At 33.6% G+C, this 27487-nt stretch overlaps 1 protein-coding gene across 2 annotated transcripts in view; it reads left to right on the top strand.

The window, feature by feature from the left end:
• NUDCD1 (NudC domain containing 1) overlaps positions 1–27487 on the top strand; it is a 77017-nt gene that overhangs the window by 17294 nt on the left and 32236 nt on the right. The window contains exons 3-8 of one of the 2 annotated variants that reach the window (XM_008689263.2): positions 5875–6060; positions 9160–9340; positions 12646–12828; positions 16605–16809; positions 21436–21580; positions 23111–23236. In XM_008689263.2, coding sequence (XP_008687485.1) covers positions 5875–6060; positions 9160–9340; positions 12646–12828; positions 16605–16809; positions 21436–21580; positions 23111–23236 — 1026 coding nt within the window. The remainder of the gene's footprint in view (positions 1–5874; positions 6061–9159; positions 9341–12645; positions 12829–16604; positions 16810–21435; positions 21581–23110; positions 23237–27487) is intronic. The other variant, XM_040625829.1, reaches the window with a different exon arrangement.

Here is a 27487-nt window from a genome sequence, read left to right as displayed (position 1 = left end):
TTGACTAATAGCTTACTGTTGACAAGAAGCCTTACTGATAACATAAAGTTGATTAACAGATATTTTGTATATGTATTGTGTATTTGTATTTATTTTCACAAATTAGTTTCTTTAATTTTGTTTTTGGTGATATCTGTCAGATTTTTCTCTGACAGTTTTGCTCACGTCCTTAAAGGAATTGGAGAGCTTTCTGGAACTGGAACAGTTTCAGAGTAGAATGACCCTTTCCTTATATGTTAACTAAAGATTCTCTTTGGACCTATCTTATTATATATTCTTCTGTCCTTTTCAGTAATAGTCTTCTAATTATCCACTTGATTCTATGGTAATTGGTTTAGTCAAACTCTGTTTCTTTGGTAATTTTATAATATACTTTTTTGCTGGGGAAAATTGTTCATTTCTTCTTATTCTTTTCAGATTTGTTGCTGTAAATTTGCATGTTTTATGCTCTTAAGATTATCTTCTTTCTCTTTTTTCTCTTTTTCCGTAATCAAACTTTAGAAGGGTATTTTTACTATTATTTTTAAAGAACTATGGTGTTATTTTAGTTTGTTTTCTGCTTTAATTCAGTTTTGCCTTTGGTTTTCAAAATGTCTTGCACATCAGAATCACTTGGAGTAATTGATTAAAGCTAATTTCAGGTTATGGTTCTTAAAGATTCGGATTCGGTATGTCAGGGTCGATCATGGTCTGGGAATCTGCGTTTTATCAAGGACCTCATATGATTTTGCTCGTGGTCCAGTAACCAAGTTTTGAGAAACTGTGCACCTCTGATGCAGAGAGGAATACCACATTTCTTTCTTACTATTTTTGTGATCAGCAGCAAAAGAAACTGACCTGTTTCTTTTGAACTTCTGTGTTGGGGGCAGGTGGAGAGTGTTGGCCACTGGTTACACACTGGCTTTTTTAAAGCAGAAAAGTTATTCTAATACCCATTTTATTGTCTGATTTTTTTTTTTTTTTTGAGTCAAAGGCACACATGCACAAATCTCAGAGAGGTTCTTTTGCTGTTGCTGGTTTACAGATAGCCCCCACCCTGTTAAATCTGTGCTAAACACTATTGTGGTCAAGAGAAGGCTGTAGGGCCCAGGTAAGGAAATCCACACATTGTGTCTGACCTTGAGATTTTGTCAGGAGCCAGCAGATGGCAGCAGTTCAACACACAGGTTTATAGAGGCATTATATTTCCAAGTCAGTTTATTTTGTCTGTTTACAATGCTTAATTTTAGAGAAATGTCAATTAGGAGGAAGTGCTTTTAGAAAGTAGAAAATGCCTTAGGAAAGCAAAAAAAAATTGTGTTTTTAAAACTTAATTCTTATGTTGTCATTTTATTAGGGTATTAGGGCTTCTTTTATTTTTATTTTTTATTTTTTATTTATTTTTTTAAAGATTTTATTTATTTATTTGACAGAGAGACAGCCAGTGAGAGAGGGAACACAATCAGGGGGAGTGGGAGAGGAAGAAGCAGGTTCCCAGCAGAGGAGCCTGATGTGGGGCTCGATCCCAGAAGGCTGGGATCACGCCCTGAGCTGAAGGCAGAGGCTTAACGACTGCGCCACCCAGGCGCCCCTGTTAGGGCTTCTTTTAAAGTTACATGTTTTGTTTCTTAATATTTAGGAAATTAATTCTGTTATAACTTTTTTCTCCATTTACCTGAAAAACTAGTTTGTTTCTCCTAAAGAAGTGTGTCATCTTGTGGTGCCTCTTTGAATTACACTTAAAGATCAGAGGAGAGTTACTAGATTCCATGTGAAGCCCACTTTTGTGAGGCTGTGTCTTGGAGTGAGTAACACACTGTAACTGCTTATTAGTCTAGCTCAGTTGCTTGCCAGTGTCTCCAAACTAGTATCTCGAGACCTGAATCTCACCTTATTTTCTGTAGTCGCATTTGTTAATAGGGAGCCAGTTATTTACCTCGTTAAAGAGAAAAATAAAGGGGAGGAGTAAGTTATTTGAACTGTGTGTTCTTAATGAATTATTAAAAGTTTTATGTTTTATAGAGACATTGCTCAAATTCCACTTAATAAAACATCATTTCTTAAAGCTTTAGCAAAAAAAAAGAGAAAGGAAAAAGGAAGTTTTCTTTTCTTCCAAATAAACTTAACAGTTATTTGTGATGAAAATGTTTTTCCAGAAAAAGATAACTTCCTTTTAAAAGGGCAAAATTTTAAATGTCACTGTGTAATAATACTAGTAAATGGCATCCTTACTTAATTTTTCTTGACCATTTTTCTTTAAACTTGGATAGTGCTTTCTATAAACATATATGTATTAGAAAAATGCCTTGTCAGGTCAAACCTTGTCTTCTTGTACCTGTGGCAAGAGGCCCACAAACTCCCGTTTAGAGATATTTTTCATAAATACAGTTCATATATTATTTACCATGTCACTTATAGTACAATATATTGATGTTTTTATATTTTTGTATTGCATTTTGTTGACCCAGGAATGTAAGTAAAAATTTTATATAATGTGTTAGTCTGAAGAAAAACTGAATATAGTAGGTGCATTCACAGTGTTGTTCTTACTGTTTTTGCAGGGAGTATTCTAGAAATTGCAATGAGATCTGAGGTATCATTTGTTTAGAAAAACTTGGGTAGTGGTTTCTTCTCAAGAAAGTATGGAATACAGGAGAGACCTTCAACTTTTAGAGTGGAGTCAATCAGAATTTGAATCTTAGCCCTGCCATTTTCTTAGCATCAGAGTTCTAGGCAAATGATTTACTCTTCTGAATAGAGGTCTTTATCTCTCAAAGTGTGCATAATGATTTCAACTTCGTAGGATTTTGTAATTGTTAAATGAGATGGCAAAAACTCAGAGCACTTACTTAATATATTACTTGTACATTGTAGGTATTCAGCAAATGTTCCACTCATCAGTGAAATTTTAATTCTTTTGCAATTCAGCTGTGAAATGTTACTGCAGAATTATTTTCAACAACTTTGAACATAGTTACATTAACTTTTATTTTTGTCTGGAAGAAGAAAATGATTGGGTGAGACAAAGACATTATAGATGCCAATATCATAAGACATTATTATAAGGACACTTTGTAAAACTGTCAGTGGAGGTTGTTCAGAAATAATTTAATACTCTAAGATTCACAGAAGAAAATATTTTATTGCATACAGTCCATTTAAAATTAAATGTACCCTTTGAGAATTAGATTTCAAAAATTAGGAACATTCAGGTCGCTTTCACTTAAACTATCGTTTAACTTATGTAAGAGATACACTGTGTTTTCTTTTGTATTTTAAGTTAATTTTTAGCTTTACGTTTATATACTTGAATATCTTAATTATTCTCTTGGATATCGAAATCATTTATCTGATAATTAGACTTCCAGCAATCTCAGTTGTGTGTAAACTTGTATTTAAAAGAAAATAGCTTAAAACAACCTTCATAACTGTATATGAAATGAAGCATAGTGATTTAACAGGTTTAAGCCCTGCATTTGTCCTAACAAGTGGTTCATTAGATTAGATGCAGTGAAGGGCATGTAGTGGGTGGGGGAGACCACTAGAAACCTTTACTTTGAAACAACTGTTTTGAGGAAGAAGTCCCATTTTATTTTATTCTATTAATATCTTTTAAACTATGTGCATTACACATAAATTGCTCACTGTAAAAAAAAAAAAAAAGTCAGGCAATGTATTTGAAGCAAAAATAGAAAGTTTCCCCTTACCTTCAGTCTCCCTGACGTCCAATTGGACTATGGTCTTTTTTCCCTTTCTGGTGGTAAACACTATTAAGAGACCACCGGCATGTGTCTGTATACCTTACTCTGTGCTGTCATATCACAACATGTTGTTCCAACATATATGGATTCATACTGTATATATTCTGCATCTTTTTTTTTCAGTTATTTTGGAGATCTTCTTATGTCAGTATTATAAATCCACTTTTGTATATTTAACAGTTATTTGGTATTCCAAAGGATGGATATTTCACAATTAACCACTTCTCCACCAGTGTTCTCCAGACAAAGATACCAGGTACCCATCCATAGTTGAACAAGTTGGATTTATTACATTTTACAGCACAGGAGAATCCACACTGTGGGGGACCACATAGTGGTTCAGTAAGAGGATTTTAGAAAGGATTTATTACAGGATTGGGCTTGTATTAGGTGATTTTTTTCTGGTTAATTTTTTTTAACCACAGTTTTGCTATACATATCTTTACCCATTTAAACATTTTGGACATTCCTGTATTTCTTGTTCAGTTGCTAAGGCTCTTTATATGCCATAGATACTGGTCCTGTGTTATTTTTGTGGCAAATATTTTTCTCCCTGTCTCATACACGTCCTTTATTTTTCACAGGAAGACTTTCTCCATCCTGAGATTAAAACATGATTCATCTTCTAACAAAGTTATCTTACTTTTTCTTTAAAATATTTAGATTATTAATCCATCTGGAATGTGGAATTTTGTGTATGCTGTGAGGGAAAGAGCAATTTTTTTCCAGATCTCTAGTATCCCAATAGCATTTGTTTTGACCACTCCCATTTATTTCTCACTAATTGGAAATGCCACATCATGTTCTAAACGCCTGCATAGACATTAGCCTGCAGTAAAATATCTCTTAATTGACCTCCATTTAATTGAGTGACTGGGGTAACTGATATTCTCTCTTTCCTTCATATAATACACTGACTGCAGACCACAGTAAGCTTAATGTTTACTACTAGTAGGCTACTCAGTACTATGCTGATAGCAATTCTGTTTCCACTAGTTGAGTTTTACATCACTAACACTCAGATATGGTCATTCTAAAAACTTTATGCCAGGTGTGCTTGTCCTTGTATTTTCATTATTTAACCAGTATTATGTAAATCAGTAAAATATGAATACAAAAAGAAGGAAAGGTGCCATTTCAAAGAAAACTAAACTGGATGCTTTAGAAAGAGACAGTGGGTCACTGAAAAACTTGTGGCTGGTAAGGACATTTTGTTTACTTAAATTTTGTTAATATATGCATTTATCTAAGTAATTCTAGGAACAGAGAATGAAATACATGAATCAAGAATTACTTTTGGCCTGTAGGAAAATCTGTTAACTAAAAATTAAAATTTTAACATTAACAAATTATTGAATTGAGTACATCTGATATATAAGATGTTTATGTCCAGAAATGTAGACCTTTTTATATATTTTCTTGTAAAACATTTGAATGATGCAATCCATCTTATAGCTTTAAATTTTAAGGATATAGATACAATAAAAATGTGCTAACAGAAACCTAAGTTGTTAATATCTAAGTGCAGTGTTTTCATACCACAGGCTGATGTCTATAGAGACATTTAGAACATGATGTAGTATTTCCAGTTAGTTAAAAATACTGATCATTAACTCTAAACAATCAAGACCAGATAACCACAGTATATTCATTATCTCTTGCTGTGTAATATCTTACTTCAACACTTAGTGACTTGAAACAATAAATATTTGTCATCTCACAGTTTTTGTGGGTCAGAAATCAGAGTGGCTTAGCAAGGTGGTTCCTGTGTCAAGGTGTCTCATGAGGTTGTAGCCCAGTGATCTGAAGGCTCAAGTAGGGCCTTCAGATAGTTAGCTCACAAGGTGTTGGTTATTTTCAGGAGCCCTTATGTCCTCCCCATGTGGGTCTTCCAGGTGTAGTCCAAGAAAGAGCAAAATAGAAGATGTAATAGAAACTATGGCCAAGTTTGAGAAGTCACAAACTGTCACTTCTGCCATATTTTGTTAGAAGTGAGTTGTACAGCTCATACCCTAAGGGAGGGGAATTAGGCACCTTCTCGTGAATGAGAGAGTAACCACTACACTGCAGATATTTATTCTGTGTGCATATGGATCAAGGAGAGGGTAGATTCATTTGTTTGGCTTCTTTTTAGGACACTGCTTTAGGAAAACCACGAGAAGTGTTTCGACTTCCCACAGATTTGACAGCATACGACAATCGCCTTTGTGCATCTATCCATTTCACATCTTCTACCTGGGTTACCTTGTCAGATGGAACTGGACGATTATACCTCATTGGTACAGGTGAACGTGGAAATAGTGCTTCTGAAAAATGGGAGGTGCGGTTTTGTTCTTTGTTTTTTAGACTTGAGCAATGTCTGGAAAGTATATATAAATTAGACCTTAGTGATTTTGAAATAACTCTTTCTGGGCATGGTTTATGTGTGACCTCTTCATTTTTATAATATATAATGTTTTGGAAATTTTTAATTAAATTATAAAATACATACCTTTTACAAAACTGGTATCTTAACCATTTCTGGTTTGATCTGGGGTTATTGCAATTGTCAAGAATTGCATTCATTTGTTCAGCGAATGTATATTGAACGCTTTATATGTGTGTAAAGCGGTACACTAGTGTACTGATATTGTCTCCTTCTTGATGAAGAGTTAGCCAGGAATTACATTGGGATATCTTTTCTCCTATACTCATGTTATATTTGCTGGTATCTTTATGGGCCCAGCACACTCTGAGGCACCACTCTGCTAGCTGTCTGGTAAGTTGCCATTGGTCAAATACTGAGTTTACCAGAGTATTCCCTACTTGGAAGAATACACTATAACATTTATGTTATAGTGTGCCAAGCTCTGAGGTGCTATTTTTATTTCAGTTTTCTTAAAACAATGTAACATTTTTAAATCTGAGGGACAGATGAGGATTTTAATCATAATAAATAAGGAATTAATTTTTCTAGAGCCACAGTTTTTGAAGGTGGGAAAGAATGACACTGAGTTATACTAGTAAGTATATTGTGATACTGCTGTTGTCTAAATCTCAGCAGGTGGCCTTTTAGTTCTGGGTAGATAAAGAAATATGAACTTAATATATTTACATCTTATAAAATATTTTAATCAGACCAACAAATGCCTACAGAGATCAGGCTTTAATTATTTGAGAAAAACTAAGAAGGCCTTAGAACCAAATGGCTTGCCTTTCTTACAAAGTTATATTAAATGGTATACTACCAAATCGTAGTAATGCAAAAAACTAAACAAAAAACACAGTAAATAACCAGAACAACAGTAGTCTTTTTGTAGGAGGCCTTTGCAGGCCTTTGTAGTCACAGGTTTAAATATTCATTGGACATTGTGACATTTTTCTGCTGTGGCCTCCAGTAATAACTTTTTTCTTTTTTTTTAATTTTTTTAATTTTATTAACTGAGGCAATGTGACACATGGATAGCATAACTACCTGAAACATTTGGAAGGAGTTTGGAGAGTGATGGATAGGAGAATGAGAATCAGGCTATGGATTCTTTTGGTTTTGAGCAGGAAGAGACACACTGGCCCAGCTCACCTTCAGCTTAAAAATGACACCGCATACTATGCCAGAAGGAAATTCATATGGATTTATAAATCATTTGGTTTATGCTATGTACATCCCCTTGGTGCAAATTAGGCCTTTAGTAAATATTTTTAAAATCAAAAATGTAAATTTACTTCATGCCCTCTTCAGTGTACACTGCTGTAATGAGATTAGCACCCAGAGATGTTTGCAGTTAATAATAGTTTTGGGGAGAAGGGGAGCGGGACAGGGATGGGACTTGGGCACTAACTGAGGTGGGAGGGATACTGTGGTATACTGGTCACTGTAAGAGAAACAACTTAGGAGAGTTTTAGGACTTTGGGGAAGTTGGTGGAACAGAGAGGAAGCTAAAGGTGGGAGTGGTTGTGGGGTACAGTGGGGCATAAGGAGGCCAAGTAAGGACGGTGATGACTGCAGTGTAGAAAGAGAAAGGGAGACAGGAAGACTGCCTGCTTTTTGCAAGTGTGTTGCCTCTAATATGATGGGGGTGCTGTTATCAGCAGTATCACACTTGAGTTGCTAAGCTTATTCCGGAGACAGGAAACTTCAGCCTAACAATTTATAAAGGTTTAGACTTCTACTTCCTGGTTTCATTCCCGTCCCTTTCACTCACATGAGAGAAAGAAGAGAAGGAAGCAATAAACTAGCTACTTGTACCTGACAACACTTACTATCTTTCTTTCCTCGCTTTGGTCTCCTGTTGTATCCCAAACGCAAGCAAAACTCTGTCAAACAACTAAAACCTGTGTATCGTCTCAGTTTTGAGTATTTGAGATATTTTTTTGCTGTTCTTGCTCTTTTTGTGGAAGACCATAGAATGGATTCCAAAGGTCTACTATTTGAATAATTTTGTCAGAGGTGCTCAAACACTAAGGGAAATTGACATTAAATCATACTTTTCTTTATAAGACTTCCAAGTAGGAGCAGATAGGGTAGGATTCCAGATAGATGGAGTTTTTCTGTTTTTGTTTTTTTTTAAAGCTAACTTTTGTCATTTGGATATTTTCTTCAACCATTTATTTTTTCATTTATTCAAAAATCTTGCTTAGTGAACAGTCTTAAAATATCTCTTCTTTATTTTTTACTCTGAAATAAATATAATAGTCCTTTAGATAATGTGTTTGTGATAGAAAAAATAATTTATTAAGATTTTGTGTCTCTGTATGGTACTTAGATTTGCTTTTTAAGAAGACACTTCAGTATTATATTTAAATAGAGTTTGTTGAATTATAACTTTTAAATGTAAAGGGGCTGTTTTATTTGTGAAAAAGAAGAAAGTTTCAGTGGTGTCTCTCCAATTCCTTTGACTCTGACCTTTTTAAACTTCCAAGAAACAAACAGAAGAACAAAACAGAACAGAACAAAAATAGGAAAAAACCATACATACACACATGCACACACATATGCATTAACAACAATATTCAGAAACTAAGAGGAACAAAGAGGAAATAAATCATATACAAGATAGGAGAAGAGATAAAGGAGTCAACATTAACCTGCTCATGTCCTCTTTTGTGTAGAGCACTGTTTCACTTGTTAATTCTTTTCTAGAGGTTGCTTCTAGTTCTCTTTCTCCTTTTGATGCTGCTTGGATGCCCTGTTGTTTTCCTTGTTTTTAAGCCAAGAGTACTTACCACTTTTTCTATTAAACAAATAGGCATTTTTAAAAAGTTCTTTCTTCAAAGAATGTTATTTGAACTTGCAACCTTTATTTAAAGGCTTTTTCATTTTTCTATTCCTTATAATAAATAGTATCCAAATTAGTTGTTGTTTTATCTGTACATTCTCTCTGTGCTACCTTCATTTTTGTAATATGTACATTTTTGTGTACGTAACTTTTTTTTTTTGTAGATTATGTTTAATGAAGAGCTTGGGAATCCTTTTATCATAATTCACAGTATCTCACTGCTGAATGCTGAAGAACATTCTGTAACAACCTTACTTCTTCGAATAGAGAAGGAGGAATTGGATATGAAAGGAAGTGGATTCTATGTTTCTTTGGAGTGGGTCACTATCAGTAAAAAAAATAAAGGTAAAATATAACAACACTGTGAATCCATAGTGGTTGGCACCATTTAGTAGATTTTGAAATGCAGAGCTGTTCCTGTAAATGCTGTTGGCTTTTTCTTGGGTGGTGTTGGTGTGATTCTAATACCTGACACTTAGTGGAATGAATTCCTGTAGATAGTTTCTCTTCAGGTATGGATTATTAAAAAAATAGTAATGTGCTTCCAGAGTCAATTATGCCTTTTTGTATAAAAGCAGACATTCTTACATAACTTTAGAAGAATTTTACATAGGGGCGCCTAGGTGGCACAGTGGTTAGGCGTCTGCCTCCGGCTCGGGGCGTGATCCTGACATTATGGGATTGAGCCCCACATCAGGCTCCTCCTCTATGAGCCTGCTTCTTCCTCTCCCACTCCCCCTGCTTGTGTTCCCTCTCTCGCTGGCTGTCTCTATCTCTGTCGAATAAATAAATAAAATCTTAAAAAAAAAAAGAATTTTACATAACTTTAGAAGAATTTTAAGTGTATATTTTCAATATATACAACACTATATATATAGAGAGAGAGAGAGAATTAAGAGAATTAAGTGGATTTTTCTGTAGTTGAGAACAAAGGGAGCTTGTTTCCATGATGACTGTTTGCCCTTTTTCTCAGTTTTTATTAACTTACTCATTTAACTTATGAGTCTTAAATTATAGCTGACCCTTGAACAACAGGTTTGAACTGTGCAGGTCCACATATACATGGGTATTTTTTGATAAATAGAGGATAGTACTATAAATGTATTTATGATTTCCTAAATAACACTTTCTTTTCTCTAGCTTATTTTATTGTAAGAATATATTATATAATACATACACAAAATAGTGTTAATCGACTGTTTTTGTTTTTGGTAAAGCTTCCAATCAACAGTAAGCTATCAGTAGTTAAGTTTCTTGGGGAGTCAAAAGTTATACACAGATTTTTGACTGCACAGGGGATCAGTGCCCCTAACCTTCATATTGTTCAAGAGTTAACTGTTAATTTATAATCTGATAAAGTGCTTGATTTCTAAGAGGGCTTTTTTTATTTTAAAATGAACATGTGTATATGTACATATATGTATGTGTATATGTGTGTGTATATATACATATATATGTAACAATAGTTTATAAGTAAGCTGAGTAAATTTCCTAGATTTGTTCTGCGAACTGTTTAATATAATTTGTCTGTTGTTTTTCCCAGTGTTGTAGTTTCATCTCTGGAGTAACACAGTAACTCAAAACTTTAGGTATTGGAAAACTTTCTGTATAGGGCTAGATGGTAACCATACAATTTATATCACAACTACTCAATTATGCCACTGTGGCACAAAAGCAGCCATTGATAATACATAAATAAATGAGTTTAGCTGTATTCCAATAATGCTTTATGGACATTTGAATTTTATATAACTTTAACATATATTTAAATATTATTATTTTCATTATTTTTAGTCATTTAAAAAAGTATAAAATTCATTCTTAGCCCACAGACCATATGAAAATATGCATAAATTCAGCTTTGTCTCCACTGGCCATACTTTGCCAATCTCTACTTTAGATAATAAAAAAAATTATTTTTTTTTATTAAGGTAATTAACTCAACAACTTACAGAGAAATCATGGTGCATATTTTTCCTCCTGTTCTCTGGTTCTGTGACAACTGTAGCTTAGTTCACAGTAACTGTGACACTCTGTTCAAGCTTCACCCTTGCATTCCCTTTGCTTTGTGTACTTGCCTCAACTGGACAGATACAATCAGACTCACTTTTCTTCTTATCTCCCAAGGTTGTAATTAGAGGAATATTAATTCTCATGGTTCACTTTCTCTCTCATTACTCTTCTTAATGTCTCATTCCTTTCACTCCCCAAGTATTATTAATATAATTGTTACTCTTTTCCTTTTTCTTTTTTAATGAACATAACAGTGCTTTTCTAAACTGTGTTGAGAGGAACATCTGATAAGCTATGTTTTGTGGTCAAATATCCCTAATACACATTCAACATGTTAAAGGTTCTAAAAATTTTGAGTAATAAAGAGAATTTAATTTTAATCAAGCATTTCACAACTTATTTAATCATGGAGTTAACTTGAAATTCACCTGTTATTCTCTCTTGCACACATATTGGGAAAAGCCACCCTATAAACTATGTAGTAACTAAGTCTGGGTCTTTGGAGTCAGGTAGGACTCTTTGCCTTGCATGTACTGTGCAGGAAGTGTATTAGCTCATTCATAAATTTACAGTTCTGTTCTTAAATATGTATGAGATAAATGTGAATGTAGATGAAGATTTAAAGGAAAAAATGACATACTTTAGAACAGATTGTATCATTATGTATAATGTGACATTGAGTTGCGATTTTTGACTACTCATTGTGAAGCTTACTTGTTAAAGTACAACCCACTTTAATAGAGTAACTGTAAGTAAAGGTGTGGACTCAGCTGTAATGTTTAGTACTTTTTAAAGCAAAAAAAACCCCAAAAAACCCCTATTTTCAAGAATAAATTCAGTTATTTTACCAGAAATTTTCATGATACAGTTAATTTTGTATCTTCTTTATATTTCCTATTTTAAATTTTATATCTTAAAATTAAGTATCATTACTTATGCTTGATTACAGTTGGCATGTAGATCTGTCTCTTAGTGTGTATAAAAATAATTTCTACCATAAACATTTCATTTTAAGGAAACCCTCTTATCAATAGCTAGAATAGGCAGAAAAATAGTCCACACCATACCTTTCCTTTATCCTTAGTGTGTGGCTCTTTTCAGAAGATGCCTATCATGTACCTGCTGGGAACATAGACAGGCTATAGTAAAGGAAAAGGTAGATCCATCAGAAGCTGATATTGCAGGTAAGTTAGTCACTTTCAAAGTCTAGAGCACTGCTGTCCAATGAAAATTTCTGCGAAGTGGACACGTTTTATATGTGTGCCATTTAATACAATAGCAGCTAGCCATGTGTGGCTGTTGAGCATTTGAAATATGGCTAGTGTGCTTAAAGAACTGAATTTTAAATTTTACTTAATTTTGATTAAATATCTACTATGGCCAGTAGCTACCACATTGGAAAGCACAGTCTAGAGCAAATTTCATCAGACCTGGTATTTTAAAGTAGGGGTGTATTTACAGAAAATTAGGTTATAAATCTTTTTATCCCTATGAAAAGACTCTTAATAGCATGCCTTTTAACAGTACACTTAAAATACTTAATTTTAATTAAAACTAATAAACAAATATTTTCAGGATATTTTTACAATACAGTGTTTTTGTAATTTTTTGTTCTAAAATGCTTTGATTTCTTACAGATGATAACAAATATGAAATTATTAAGCGTGATATTCTCCGTGGAAAGTCAGTGCCACATTATGCTGCTATTGAGCCTGATGGGAAGGGTCTGATGATTGTCTCCTACAAGTCCTTCACATTTGTTCATGTTGGTCAAGATCTTAAAGAAAATCAGAATGAGAACATGTCAAAGAAAATCAAAGGTAATTTTACTCTTCACCTTCATAGAGCTCATATGTGTTTATGCACACACACATTTATGGCTGCTTTATCTTTATTTTTCTTTATATGTGTTAGAATAGTCTTTTGTAAAATGTACTACCTAAATAGTATGAACTGTTTTAATTAGTAATTTTGTAATCACCAAAAATGTTTTTAAAAAATCTGTACAGGGGCGCCTGGGTAGCGCCGTCGTTAAGCGTCTGCCTTTGGCTCAGGGCGTGATCCCGGCGATCTGGGATCGAGCCCCACATCAGGCTCTTCCGCTGGGAGCCTGCTTCCTCCTCTCCCATTCCCCCTGCTAGTGTTCCCTCTCTCGCTGGCTGTCTCTCTGTCAAATAAATAAATAAATAAAATCTTTAAAAAAAAAAAAATCTGTACATTAGCTTACCTGTTTAGATCTAATAAATACCTATTAAATGAATAAATGATGTCTCTTATTGGTGTTCGAGAAGCTAGCTAATTGAAGATATTAATCTTTTAAAATATGCTAAACTCTGTTGATTACAGGTGTATACTAATGTACATGTTCTTAACTTTTAGTACTAAGCTGAAAAAAAGTTCTAGAGGGCAAAATCATCAAGTTTTCCCAATGCTAAATGAATAAATGGATATTTTAGAACAAAGACAGTAATAAGGTCTTCCAAAAGAAATTTATATTTACTGGGGTGCCCACGTGGCTCAGTCAGTTGATCGTCAACTCTTAGTTTTGGCTCAGGTCATGATCCCAGGGTTCAGCTCTCACTCATCAGGGAGTCTAGTTAAGGATTCTCTCCCTCTCCCCTTCCCATGCTGGTGTGTGCACTCTCTCGCTCTCTCTCAAATAAATAAATCTTTAAAAAAAAGAAATTTGTATTCCCATACAAAGATTATATACTCTTCTATTCAAGAGAACATCACTCTGTAATCAATACTGTTCATATTTCTGATGTTTATAGCCAGAGAATAGTTTTTTTTAACTTAACAGATTTTCACAGTATTTGACAATTATACATACGAATCTCTGAATGTACCTTACTGTTACTTAATTATATAAAATAAAAATTAGTTTCACTATTTTTATCCAGTTAGACCTTCTAAACAAAAATCCTTTGAAAAGTATTTGAAAATAATAATGTAATAAATATTTTTAAAATATTTTTCCCGGGTTTATAGATATTTGCACCTTTGAATATGAGAGTTGTGCTTGGTGACTTTTTATTTAGCCTCACAACAACTTGGTTTTCTTATATGTAATGCATTTTTTGTCAGATTATCTCTAAGATCCCTTTCCAAATAAATTCTTTTCTGTCTTCATTATAACGTTGAAGTCTTGTAGAGCTTAGCCAAAACAGCTATTCATATCTCTAGACCACATGCCCTTTAGGACTCTTGGTGAGCAGTTGCAAAGGAGTGAAAGAATGCCCTACTCTTTGGAGCCATTCTGCCTAGTAGCTGAGACCCATGTGGTTCCAAGACAGATCGTAGCCTGGGAGGGACACAACATCTTTTTAAATCACTAACTACCAGTTCAGGTGTTGTTTTTCTTGTTGACATCTCACTAATATTGAATTCCTCCTGAATACATCATTATGTCATTTCTTCTCTTGTAGTGTGAATCTCAAATTCCCCCTGTATTTTTCTGTTTTCCTTTTAATAAACAGCCTTTACTTATAAAGGAAAAATGTAATTTTTAAAAAAATTATGGATAATCTGTTAATTATATATAGCATGCTTTCTTGTAAATAATCTTCTGAGAATATATACTGGCTTCATTTTCTGTAAACCTCAAGAAAACGGATACTGTCTGTTGCCTATTTGATGTTGTCATAATGATATAAGTAATAGCATTTTCTTTGAAAGACTTAAAACGGGCACCTGGGTGGCTCAGTCAGTTAAGCATCTGCCTTGGGCTCAGGTCATGATCCCCAGGGTACCGAGATCCAGGCCTGCTTTGGGCTCCCTGCTCAGCGGGGAGCCTGCTTCTCCCTCTGCCATTCCCCCTGGCTTGTGCTCTTGGGCTCTCTCTATCTCTCTGTCAAATAAATAAATAAAATCTTTAAAAAAAAGAAGACAAACTGAAAACATGATTTCCAAAAACATAGAAAGGCATTCAGCAACCAACAATTGAGGAAATTATTTAGGTGTTTGTATAACTTAGTAGAGAGAGGTTTAAAAAATTCTGGCTTTCCCTTTTAGTCTACTTTTATGGCCTTTAATTTTTACTAAAAGCTCCTGTGATTTTGTACTCTTCGCCTTCCCATATCTTCCAGAAATTATCCATTGAGTCATTGTTACATGTAAACTGCCTTGTTAACTTTTGTGATAGACAGAAAATTGAGTGAAACAAATTACTTGCCTTAAGGAGCTTATAGTTACCAATCTTTTAAGCTACAGTTGAAACTTTTTCAGTGAGTTTATATTAAAAGTACTTCTAAAGAGATAAGAGAGGGGCTCTGAGAACCTGCTTAAAGGAATGTGATACAAGCTAGAAATTAATCCAAAGTAACATTTTATACTGAAAATTTATTTTTAAATGTATTTCTATAATATCATGCTTGTTAAATTTTATTTAACATCAAATAGAAGTGACCCTTTAAGAAGATATATCATACCTAATGTTAAACATGATCTTCGAGCATATCTAGTATTCACAAAGTTTTTACACAAAACGGTGCAAAAAGAAAAAGAATAATAAAAGAATAATAACCCCCAAACAAGAATGATAACCCACATTTAGTGAGAGTTTATGGTATACTTAATAATAGAATTGATATTAAATATTTTATAGGTATTAACTCATTTAAATTTTAATAGTTCTGTGAGATATGTAATATTTTGTTATCTTATTTTACTGATCAGAAAAAAGAGGATCAGAGATGCAGTTGCATACCAAAATTAATAAATGGTTGAGCCAAGATTCAGACCTAAGACTGGTCAACTCTGGAGTACTAGTTCCTAACCACTGTATCATATTCCTTTCTAATAAGCGCGTGGACATGTTAATGTTTATGGATATCATTAAGCAAATGTTTATTCTTTTTGTACTTAAGCCCTATTTTCTTATTTCATGGTTATAATGTATGATGGGTTTTAAGGTATTTCTTTAGTAGCTGGCTTTTTAGAAGACAAGCCGAGGAGATAGAGAAGGAGGTGAAGGGTGGATTGTTTCATTGGGAACTTAGACAAAATACACAGACAGCCCTTGAATTTCCTATGAAATTGCTTTCATGCAACAAAATTGTGGGGTAGAATAGCTAGTTCCTTTGTAAGTAAATACACCTTTTATTTTTGTGTGGATTTGTATCTCACCAAATAATAGTGGTCTCCTGTATCACAGAGTTCCATCATTAGGGCAAATCAAGGCAATGGTGAAAGATTCAGACAATGGTTTATGACATATTTGTCATTCTTTTGAATTGGGAATCTGCTGTGTGTGTGTGTGTGTGTGTGTGTGTGTGTGTGTAAAGAGAAGAGCAAGGAGGAAAAGAGGGGAACTGGGATGCAGGGAGAGAATGAATGGGGTAAAGGATTGCTATCATTAGTATTTTATGAGTGTTTATGTCCTAGAGCATTAGGTAAGCCTGGAAGAGGAAATGTCAAGTGCAATTGTTGTAATTTGTTGAAAATTCCCCAAAGAGATCTGTTTTTGTTTATAATTACTTTTTTTTTTATAAGATCACTAGGAATTATGCTAAGATTCTTTTAGATCGGTGTTCTTTTATATGCTCTAGTCTCTAATTCTTTTTTATTACATAATGTGTTTTTCTTTTCCCAACAGAACCTTTGTATTACTGGCAACAGACTGAAGATGATTTGACAGTAACAATACGGCTTCCAGAAGGCATTTCTAAGGAGGACATTCAAGTACAGTTTTTGCCTGATCACATCAACATTGTGCTGAAAGGTCAGAGGTTTCTGGAAGGAAAACTCTATTCATCTGTTGATCAAGAAAGCAGTACATGGATAATTAAAGAGAATAATAGGTAAATATAGAGTTGTATTTATATTTAAAATTTTGTTTTTCTTTTTTCTTTTTTCTTTTTTTTTTTAATCCTTTCCACAGTAACCACAAAGTTGTATACTACAATAGGCTGTCTGTATTGCTGATTCTTTTTCTTAGATTAAAAATGGAGTTACTGCATCAAAAAGCATAATTATCATTAAGATCAAAGATGCTACTGTAATCATTGTTGGCATTCAGTGGTAGAGCTTTTCATTACCAGCTCTGGATAAAATCATAACAATATTAACAGTAATAATTAATAGATAAAAATGTGTTATTTTTTTTTAACGAGAGAGCCTGCACACAAGTTGGGGTGGGGCAGAAGGAGAGGGAGAAGCAGACCACCAACTGATCCAGGAGCCCTATGCAGGGCTCAAATCCCAGGACCCCAGGACCATGACCTGAGCCGACAGCAGACATTTAACCAACTGAGCCACCCAGGTGCCCCAAAAATAGTTATTTACTTTAATTAATACTTTAAAATCTTTTAAACTAATTTTATTTATTTCAATTTGCCAACTAGATAAGAATTCCTGTTGTTTAAATTTTAAGATATATAAAGGGTAAATAGTACAAGGGCTCCCTCTAGCCCAGGCCTTCCTGTCACCCTTCTCCTCCCCATAACCACTATTATAGTTTCCTTCTACAGGTATTTTATGCGCATTCAAGCAGATACATATTTTTTTTAACAAAAAAGATTTCAACATAGCTATACATAGTTTTTTATAGCTTGCTTTTGTTGACATTCAACAATAAATCTTGTATAACTTTCCATAACATATACGTAATAATTTTTTTTATTCTCCTTTATGGCTGTTTATGGTATTTTACTCTATCAACTAACTGCACAATCATTTTTAAAAAATGGTCCTTTATTGTTGGATATTTTGACTGTTTGCAATCTTTTGCTACAGTGAATGACTTTCTGGATGATTCAGTAGTTTCATTGAGTGACACAGGTGTCAGACTCAATGGAGTCTACATTTAAAATCTGAATTTTATCTATAAAAACCTCAGTAAAAGGAATATGTAAAACAAATAGGTGAAGGTTAAGTGTGTTATAAAACTATAACCTTTGCTTCTGCTTTTATTCCACTTTGCAAATCTGTTGTCCCAGAAACTTTACTCACTCCTCAGTTACTTGGATTAATAAAATTACTCTTTCATTATAGGTTAAGTGTTAGTAATTACTGCATTCTGTGATAAAAAGGGTCAGATTTGTTCAGAAGTTGGTCAAAATTAGATATTTTTACCTTAAATATAATTTTCTATTTGTAATATAAGACCCATATGAGTCTTTGATATGAGTCTAAATCCTGAGAATCTAAGAAATAGATATCTACTTCAAAAAAATTTTAAGCTTTATGCTTTTAGATCCTGAATTCATTTTCTTAATGGGGAAATTTGGTGACTTGGTTACACTTTCTTTTTTAATGAAGTAAGAAAAATAGATTCATGAGTAAATGATGTCATTTATAATTTATTGAGAATTATTGAACTATTCAGTTTTCAATATTCAATGACTTCAACAAAAAAGAGTAATGATTTCTGTGAATCTGATTCTTTGTCTTTCTGTTTTGGCACATGAATTTTTTTTTAACTGTTCTAGTAATTCTTTCTAACCAGTTTTAATCATGGTATATTTTAAGTAATCACTGTAGTTCTTCCAGCATTTTTCATAATCACTCCTGCAAATGTTTATGAAAGTATTTTTATTGTAATTCTCAGAAAAGTAATACTCTTTTAGAGGGAGAGTGAAAAGTTGACCTGAGCTACTAGATTAAAGTCAATCTATGGACATGATAGTTTTCAAAAATCCCACCTGCAAGGTGATAAAAGTCGTTTATTATAGAGTCCTGACCAACAGTCTTACTACTTCTTGCTTTAGGCATATCATACTTATTAACACATCCAGTTATACCAATTGAGTAGATACCTGATTTTGCCAGTAGTTTATCCATTTACCTGGAAGATAAAGATGTGGAAAGGACACAGATGAAAAGAACTGTGGATGTTTCTGGTAATCCCTGCCTGACTATGGTGAGGTCACCACAATCAAGCACATTGGCTTTTGCCTCATTCTTTGTGAACTTTGACATGCTAACACACGGAATTCCTAACAGAATCTCATAAAGTTACTCTTTCCTAATTTTATTTTTCATTGAAGTGTAATTAATATAAAATGTATTAGTTTCAGTTTTATAATATAATGATTCAACAATTCTGTACTTCGTGGTCATCATGACAGGTATACCCCTAATCCCTTTACAGTTTTTAACATATTTTAAACACTTAATTATCTGAAAGGTTCTTTAAGAAGTATTTTATATCTCCACATTCTGTTTAAACATATTTTATGAGAGAGATTTGAGGGTAGCATTTATAAACTTTCAAACCAACTATAACATATTGTTAATACAAGTCATGAAGCAGTAACCCAGCAAAGCTCTAGAATGGCTGGATTCAAAGATAGCTTCAGCATTTAATACGCGAGCATAAACCAGTATTGTTTTCCCATTAAATTTGAGGTTCTTGATTACAATTTTATGTTACGAAGGATAATTACAATGACGTGTTGGTGGTATCATTGGTTTAAAAACATGATTTTCTGTTAAATTATTCATCTCTCTCATTTTTGAATGCTTAATGTTCCCTCTCACTTTGGAAGGATTTGTTAACTAATCTAGGTTATCATGTTATATGTTCTTTTTTGCTTGGATGGTAGGCTATGATACTAGTTTTAAAATGTAGAAATGCAGTTGTGCTAAAAGGGTTGTATTGAGTAGGTGTGCAAATTTAATGATGGTTCAGAAATTATAAATGAGATTGTATGAGCTGTAGGTAGCAGCTGACGAGAAACAGTACTTACACATTGTGGTCACAGTAAGCTTTCTTTACTAGTTATTTACATATATTTGTTCAAAGAGGCAGAATAGTACAGTAGTGAGGAACATGAACTTGGAGCCAGACTGCTTTCCTAGCTTGTGACTTTGACAAGTTACTTAACCTCTCAGTGCTTTTTTTTTTCTTACTTGTAAAATGAAGATGAGAATACTACTTACTTTATTTGGTTGTCGTAAGCAATCAATGAATTAAAAACACGTAAAATGCTTGACAGCACCTGGCATATGGGAAGAGTAAGTATGAGTTGCTGTCATGATTCTTCATCATCATCATCATCATTATTTTCAAGATTACCTTTCCCTTAGAGAATGTATTATGGTAGTAATTTTTAATGCTAATGATAGGAACTCATTACATGGAAAGATATTTTGTATAATCTCTTAAAATAAGTGGTTTCAGAAAAATTTAAACTGCTGTAATTAATTCATGAGGTAGTGATAATAACAGCCTTGAAAAAGAATAACTGGTAGGTTTGCATGTTCTATTTGATAATTATGATAATAGTTATAGTGTCCTTGCAATTTTTCCTTGCAGTTGTGTTCCAGGGCACGGGTTAGTGGCACACGTGTCCCAGAGATGGCACATGGAAAAGGTTGCTTCTCCAGCTACCACCACCCCCACTTTTCTCTGTGTTAATAGCATCAGCTACTCCTAAAGCAGCTTACTGAATTTCCCTTCCTATTCAAGAGGCACATGGCAACTCCTGTGTCCACAGTCTGCTCCGACTCAGCTCTCTTTCCCCTTCCTGCTGCATCAAACCTTAATCTCAGTATTCATTGACAGGCCCTTTTTAGTGTATTTGGAATTTGTGTTTAATGGCTTAGATGTACAGAATTAGATTTTCAGTTGATAGAGACCACATTAGCAACTTTTTTCCCCCTAAGGAGTTATCAAAGAATTATTTTCTAATTTCTACTTTTTTTCCTTTAAAATATGTGTTTTAAAAATTAACATTTGTATTAATCTAACTTGCCTGATGTTTACATTAATAATTATATATTATGGCTACTAGTTTGGGGAAGTGAAGCTAGTCATTGGTTCCATGAAAAAAGAGGGACCTTTAGTTATATAGTCCCTGCCCAGTTAACTTTATGTGCCCACCCCAGTCTCCACCCTCAGCACCACCACTATTCCCTAGTAAAAGATTTCATAGATCCACGCTGCTTGCATTTGTCACTTAAGTTTAGTAACACACTGCATACCTGGACTACAACAGTACTTTTAGGGGGTCTTACTCTTGCCACTTTTCTTATCAGGCCATTTGACATACCATTTCCAGTGGTATTTTTTTGTTTGTTTATTAAATGTAAATTATTTACCCTTGGGGCACCTGGGTGGCTCAGTCTGTTAAGTGTCTGCCTTCAGCTCAGGTCATGATCCCCAGGGTCCTGGGATCCAGCCAGTGTCCCACTCCCTGCTCAGCGGGGAGCCTGCTTCTCCCTCTCCCACTGCCACTCCTCCTGCTTGTGCGCTCGCTCCCTCTGCCAAATAAATAAATAAAATCTTTTTTAAAAATCCATAAATTATTTACTCTTGGATTACAGATTTTCCATCTGTATTCCATTGACACAAGTTTTGGTAAAACATCTCTGGCTGGAAACCAAGGGGGATTAAATTCAGTGGAAGATGGTTCTGTTTGGTGTTGATTATATAATTTGTATAGTTGCTTAATGTAACATTACTTTTCTTGTTTAATTTCTAGCTTGGAGATTTTCTTGATTAAAAAGAATGAAGGACTAACATGGCCAGAGCTAGTAGTTGGTGATAAACAAGGAGAGTTTATAAGAGACTCAGCACAGTGTGCTGCAATAGCTGAACGTTTAATGCATTTGACCTCTGAAGAACTGGTAAGCAATTGCAGTAGTAGTGTCACTTTCCAGAGGTCTGGAAGTATGTTATGTGAGGATTATGCCATGTTTTTCAAACATTATTTTACATTTGCTAGTGTTAGAGACACAGATTAGGCACTGCAGGCTGGTGTTTGAATATAGCTTAAAATTCTAATATTCATTCCTTACACTACATGAATACATATATGTGTGTGAGATTGTTGTATAAGGTGGGTGTTCATGCATGCATGTATTTCTATGTATGTACATATATATACACACATACATATGTATACACATACATATATATTCACACATATACACATATAAATATATATTCTCCTTTAGAAGAATCAATAGACTAATACTGGTAGGGACAAAAATTATGATTTTACTGTCTACCTATGCTAATAATCTACTTCTCATCATTGAAATTTTCTAGGTTATCTTAGAATATCACTAGAGGTATAAATATATGCTATAATTAATTTTGATTGACAGTAATTCATTGTAATGATTATAATAATACACTACTCATTCAACTGAGATTTTTGTTGAAATCTGATAACTTTTAAGATAATGTTAAAAATTTGAATAAAGCATACCAGAATTTCAGTTATGTTTTATTCACCAAAAATTATATCAGTACATGTAAAATGTCTGACTTATTGTCACCTGGAGTTAGAACGATGAGGAAAAAAGTTGTATGAAGATGTAGTTATACCATAGGGTTAATTGTATCCTAAAGTAGAAAGGAAATTAGGATATTGAAAGTAAATGTCTCTATCAAAAGAAATCATGGTCAAAATGGAGAAACCAAGTTTCATGTCTGCCAGCAATAATTAAAAATTTCAGGAATTACTATAATTCATATGTTAGACCATGAAATTTTGATTTCATAGTCCTGGTGTTAGACTAAGCCGTGCAGACTGTATTGACCTATTATGTTCCTTTATTCAGTAACTATTTGTTATGTTGTGCTCTGGGATATGATAGTAGTTAGAGTAGTAGATGTTTGTTTTGATATTGTATATTATTGCTCTTAACTGCCATTTAAACGTGATTATTTCAAATGAATATTGGTCTTTGTGAGTAGGTTATTTATGGCTGAACACCAATGTGTTTGTTACATTTTGGAAAAAAACATAGACTGTTGCTTTGTTTCAAGCTCATAGGTCTTTCTCCATGTCTGATTAGTTGCCAATCCTATCTTTTTTGCTTTCCATTTCAGATACTATAGTTTCATATTTAGAAGTCCAATTTGGTTCTTTTTTTATGTCTTGCATACCTGTGTCAACATACACATATTTTTCTTTGCATCTTTGAGTAAATAGAACATGTTTATAATACCTGTTTTAATATCTTTTTCTGGTGATTTCATCATTCTGTTATTTCTGTTTTTGTTGATTATTATTCATTGGTCATGGGTCTGAAATTTAGGTTTTCATTAGTGCTATAATTTTGATCTTTTTAAGAATGAAGAAATCCATTCTTTTATTGTTGAAGACTTATTTATTTATTTTATTTTATTTTATTTTCTGGTCTAAGAATCCAAATCCAGATAAAGAAAAACCTCCTTGTAATGCTCAAGAGTTAGAAGAATGTGACATTTTCTTTGAAGAGAGCTCCAGTTTATGCAGATTTGATGGCAGTACATTAAAAACTACTCATGTGGTAAGTTCTTGATCATTATATTTCTGAAAACTTATGAATAAATACAAGTTACATGAGATGGTAATTGATTGACCAAATGTATATTTTGTAAGCTGGCTTGATTGGCAGTTACTGGCTATGATCTAAAACTCATCATTCCATGAAGTGGCAGTTTTATATCACCATCCCCAATAAAACAATGTTTTGTTGTTTTGGTACTATTGCATATTTGATATCTTTTGATTGGTTTTTTTCTGTTCAGGTTTTTATGTATAATTACAACTAATTTATAATAACCTCATATATTTTTTTACTTGAAATTATGACATAAGTATTTCTTCATGTTCTCATTTCAATCTGGTTTAATGGCTGGGTGACACTATATAATGTTATTGTTCATGTGTATATGTGTATGTAGTGGTTGTCATACAGATTATAGTACACATCTTTAATACATTTTTTCAGTTGCATTATTCATGATGATGCTATGGTGTTTTATCTAATACAGTTACAGAAGTCAAATTAATAAGTCATAGACTAAGACTCTGACAAATCGATTTCCACTCTATATTCTCATTAATAATGTTAGCAGTTATTAACCTATTTCATTGCATCTTTACCTGCCCCTTCAGTTTTTTTGTTTGATTTTTACTAATTGATGTGCAAGATACAGGATTTTTAGTCTGTTTTTTTTTTTTTTTTTTTTACTGTTGACTGTTTCATAATATTACTTTTGACTCTTGTGAATAATTTTTTCATTTATTTGTTTTGGTGTTTCTGACTGACTTGTGTGATCTTCTTTATAAAATGTGTTCTTAAAGAGCATGTATGATAGACTTCCATTATAAATAGGTTCTGTCTTCAGAAAGTTAAGAAATACACATACAATTCCTCATTCTACCGTAGTTTTTAGAGATATTTGATAAAAACATTTTTAGCATTTTGCACATACTCTAAAACTGTTTAATCACAGTTCAGTGTTAATTGCTGGTTTAATTCCAGTGATTTGCTATTTGTATATATTGCAAAACGATCACCACAGTAAGTCTAGTTAACATTTGTCACCATACATAGAAATTTTTCTCTTATAATGAGAACTTCAAGGTCTACTCTGTTAATAATTTCAAATATGAAGTACAGTATTATTAACTATAGTCACTGTGCTGTACCTCACGATGTCCTATACTTATTTATAACTGGAAGTTTATCCTGTTGACATGTTAATCCATCCCCCAGCCACCATCAGGGAGGTGTGAGGTCATATCTCATGGTGGTTGTGATTTACATTTCTTGATGCTTAATGTTGTTGAGCACCTTTTCATGTACAGGTTGGCCACCTGTAGCTCTTCTTTAGAAAAAATGTCTAATTAGTTCTTTGAATCATTTTTAATTGTATTGTTTGTTTTTGCTATGTAATTATAGAAGTTCTTTATAGATTTTGGATGTTAACCCCTTATCAGATATGATTTACAAATTTTTTTTCCTGTTCCGTAGGTTGCCTTTTCATTTTGTTGATCATTTCCTTTGCTGTTCAGAAACTTTTTGGTTCAAAATAGTCCCACTTGTTATTTTTGCTTTTGTTGCCTTAGCTCCAAAAAATCATTGCCAAAACCAATGTCCAGAAGCTTACTGCTTCTGTTTTCTTTTAGGAATTTTATGATTGCAGGTCTTATGTTAAACTTTTTAATCCATTTGAGTTAGTTTTTGTGTATGATGTAAAGATAGTGTTCTTTAACACTGTCTTTACATCTTTGTTCTTTTGCATGTGGCTGTCCAGTTTTCCCAACACTGTTGAAGAGACTCTCCTCTCTCCATTGTGTATTCTTGGCTTTCTTTATCATAAATTGACCGTATATGGGTAGTTTTACTTCTGGACTCTGTTCCATTGGACTCTCTTTTTTTATGCCAATACTATACTGTTTTGATTACTATAACTTTGTAATATAGTTTGAAATCAGGAAGCATTCTTTAGGATTATGTTGGATATTGGGATCTTTTGTGGTTCCATACAAATTTTAGGATTTTGTCCTATTTCTGGGAAAATGCCATTGGGAATTTTGACAGAAATTTTATTGAATCTGTAGATTGTTTTGCTTAATATGGACATTTTAACAATTTTTCCAATCCATTAACATGGAATATCTTCCCATTTATTTTTGTTTTCTTCAGTTTCTTTCATTGGTGTCTTATAGTTTTCAGTGTACAGGTTGTTGACCTCTTTGGTTAAATTTATTCCTAATTCATTCTTTTCAGTGCAATTGTTAGTGACATTATTTTCTTAATTTCTCTTTCCAACAGTATGTAACTAGTATATAGAAACAACAGCTTTTTGTACTTTGACTTTGTATTCTGTAACTGTACTAAATTTATTAGTTTTAACAGTTTTTTTTCTAGTCTTTAGGGATTTCTATGTAATATCATGTCATCTGCAAATACTGGTGGTTTTACTCCCTCCTTTCTGACTTGGTTGCCTTTTTCTTTTTCTTGCCTAATTGCCCTTCCTAGGACTTCCAATACTATGTTGAGTAAAAGTGGGTATCCTTTTCTTGTTCCTGATCGTTGAAGAAAATCTTGTAGCTTTTCACTGTTGAGTTTGATATTAGCTGTGGGTTTATTTTGTTGAGGTATGTTCCCTCTGTACCCTCTTTTTGAGAGTTTTTATAAATGTTGAATTTTGTCAGATGCTTTTTCTGCATGTATTTGAAATGATCATATGATTTTCATTCTTCATTTTCTTAATGTGGAGTATCATATTAATTTACAGATATTAAACCCTCCTCACATTTCTGAGATAAACCTCACTTGGTCATACTGTATGACGCTTTTTATGAATTGCTTAATTCATTTTGCCTAATATCTTATTTAGGATTTTAGCATCTGTGTTTATCATCAATATTGGCCTATAATTTTCTTTTCTTGTGGCATTTTTGTCTGGTTTGGGTAACAGGGTAATGCTGGCCTTGTAAAATGAGTTTGGAAGTATTTCCTCCTCTTGTATTTTTGGAAGACTTTGAAAAAGATTGATATTAATTTTTATTTGAATGTATGGTAGAATTCATCAGTGAAGCTGTCTTGTCCTGGACTTCGTAGGGTGTTTGTTTTTTTTTTAATTTTTTTTATTGTATTATGTTAGTCACCATACAGTACATCCCTGGTTTTTGAGGTAAAGTTCGATGATTCATTAGTTGCGTGTAACACCCAGTGCACCATGCAATACGTGCCCACCTTACTACCCATCACCAGTCTATCCCATTCCCCCACCCCCCTCCCCTCTGAAGCCCTCAGTTTGTTTCTCAGAGTCCATAGTCTCTCATGCTTCATTCCCTCTTCTGATTACCCCCCCCTTTCTTTATCCCTTTCTTCTCCTACCGATCTTCCTAGTTCTTATGTTCCATAGATGAGAGAAACCATATGATAATTGTCTTTCTCTGCTTGACTTATTTCACTCAGCATTATCTCCACCAGTGCCGTCCATATTGCAGCAGATGTTGAGAACTCGTTCTTTTCGATAGCTGAGTAATATTCCATTGTATATATGGACCACAACTTCTTAATCCAATCATCTGTTGAAGGGCATCTCGGCTCCTTCCACGATTTAGCTATTGTGGACAAAGCTGCTATGAACATTGGGGTGCATATGGCCCTTCTCTTCACTACATCTGTATCTTTGGGGTAAATACCCAGTAGTGCAATGACTGGGTCATAGGGTAGCTCAATTTTTAACTTTTTAAGGGACCTCCACACTGTTTTCCAGAGTGGCTGTACCAACTTGCATTCCCACCAACAATGTAGGAGGGATCCCCTTTCTCCACATCCTCGCCAACAATTGTTGTTTCTTGCCTTGTCAATTTTTGCCATTCTAACTGGCATAAGGTGGTATCTTACCACCCGTGGTTTTGATTTGAATTTCCCTGATGGCTAATGAATTTGAACATTTTTTCATGTGTCTGTTAGCCATTTGTATGTCTTCATTGGAAAAGTGTCTGTTCATATCTTCTGCCCATTTTATGATTTATTTGTTTCTTGTGTATTGAGTTTGAGAAGTTCTTTGTAGATCTTGGATACCAGTCTTTTATCTGTAGCATCATTTGCAAATATATTCTCCCATTCCGTGGGCTGCCTCTTAGTTTTTTTGACTGTTTCCTTGGCTGTGCAGAAACTTTTAATCTTGATGAAGTCCCATAAATTCATTTTATCTTTTGTTTCTCTTGCCTTTGGGGATGTGTCATGAAAAAGGTTGCTTTGGCCGATGTCGTAGAGGTTGCTGCTTAT

The sequence above is a fragment of the Ursus maritimus genome, unplaced genomic scaffold (genome assembly GCF_017311325.1).
Source record: "Ursus maritimus isolate PB19 unplaced genomic scaffold, ASM1731132v1 scaffold_9, whole genome shotgun sequence".
NCBI classification, from domain to species: Eukaryota; Metazoa; Chordata; class Mammalia; order Carnivora; family Ursidae; genus Ursus; species Ursus maritimus.
Note: the sequence above shows the minus strand (reverse complement) of the source record. Positions and strands in the feature narration are given on the sequence as shown.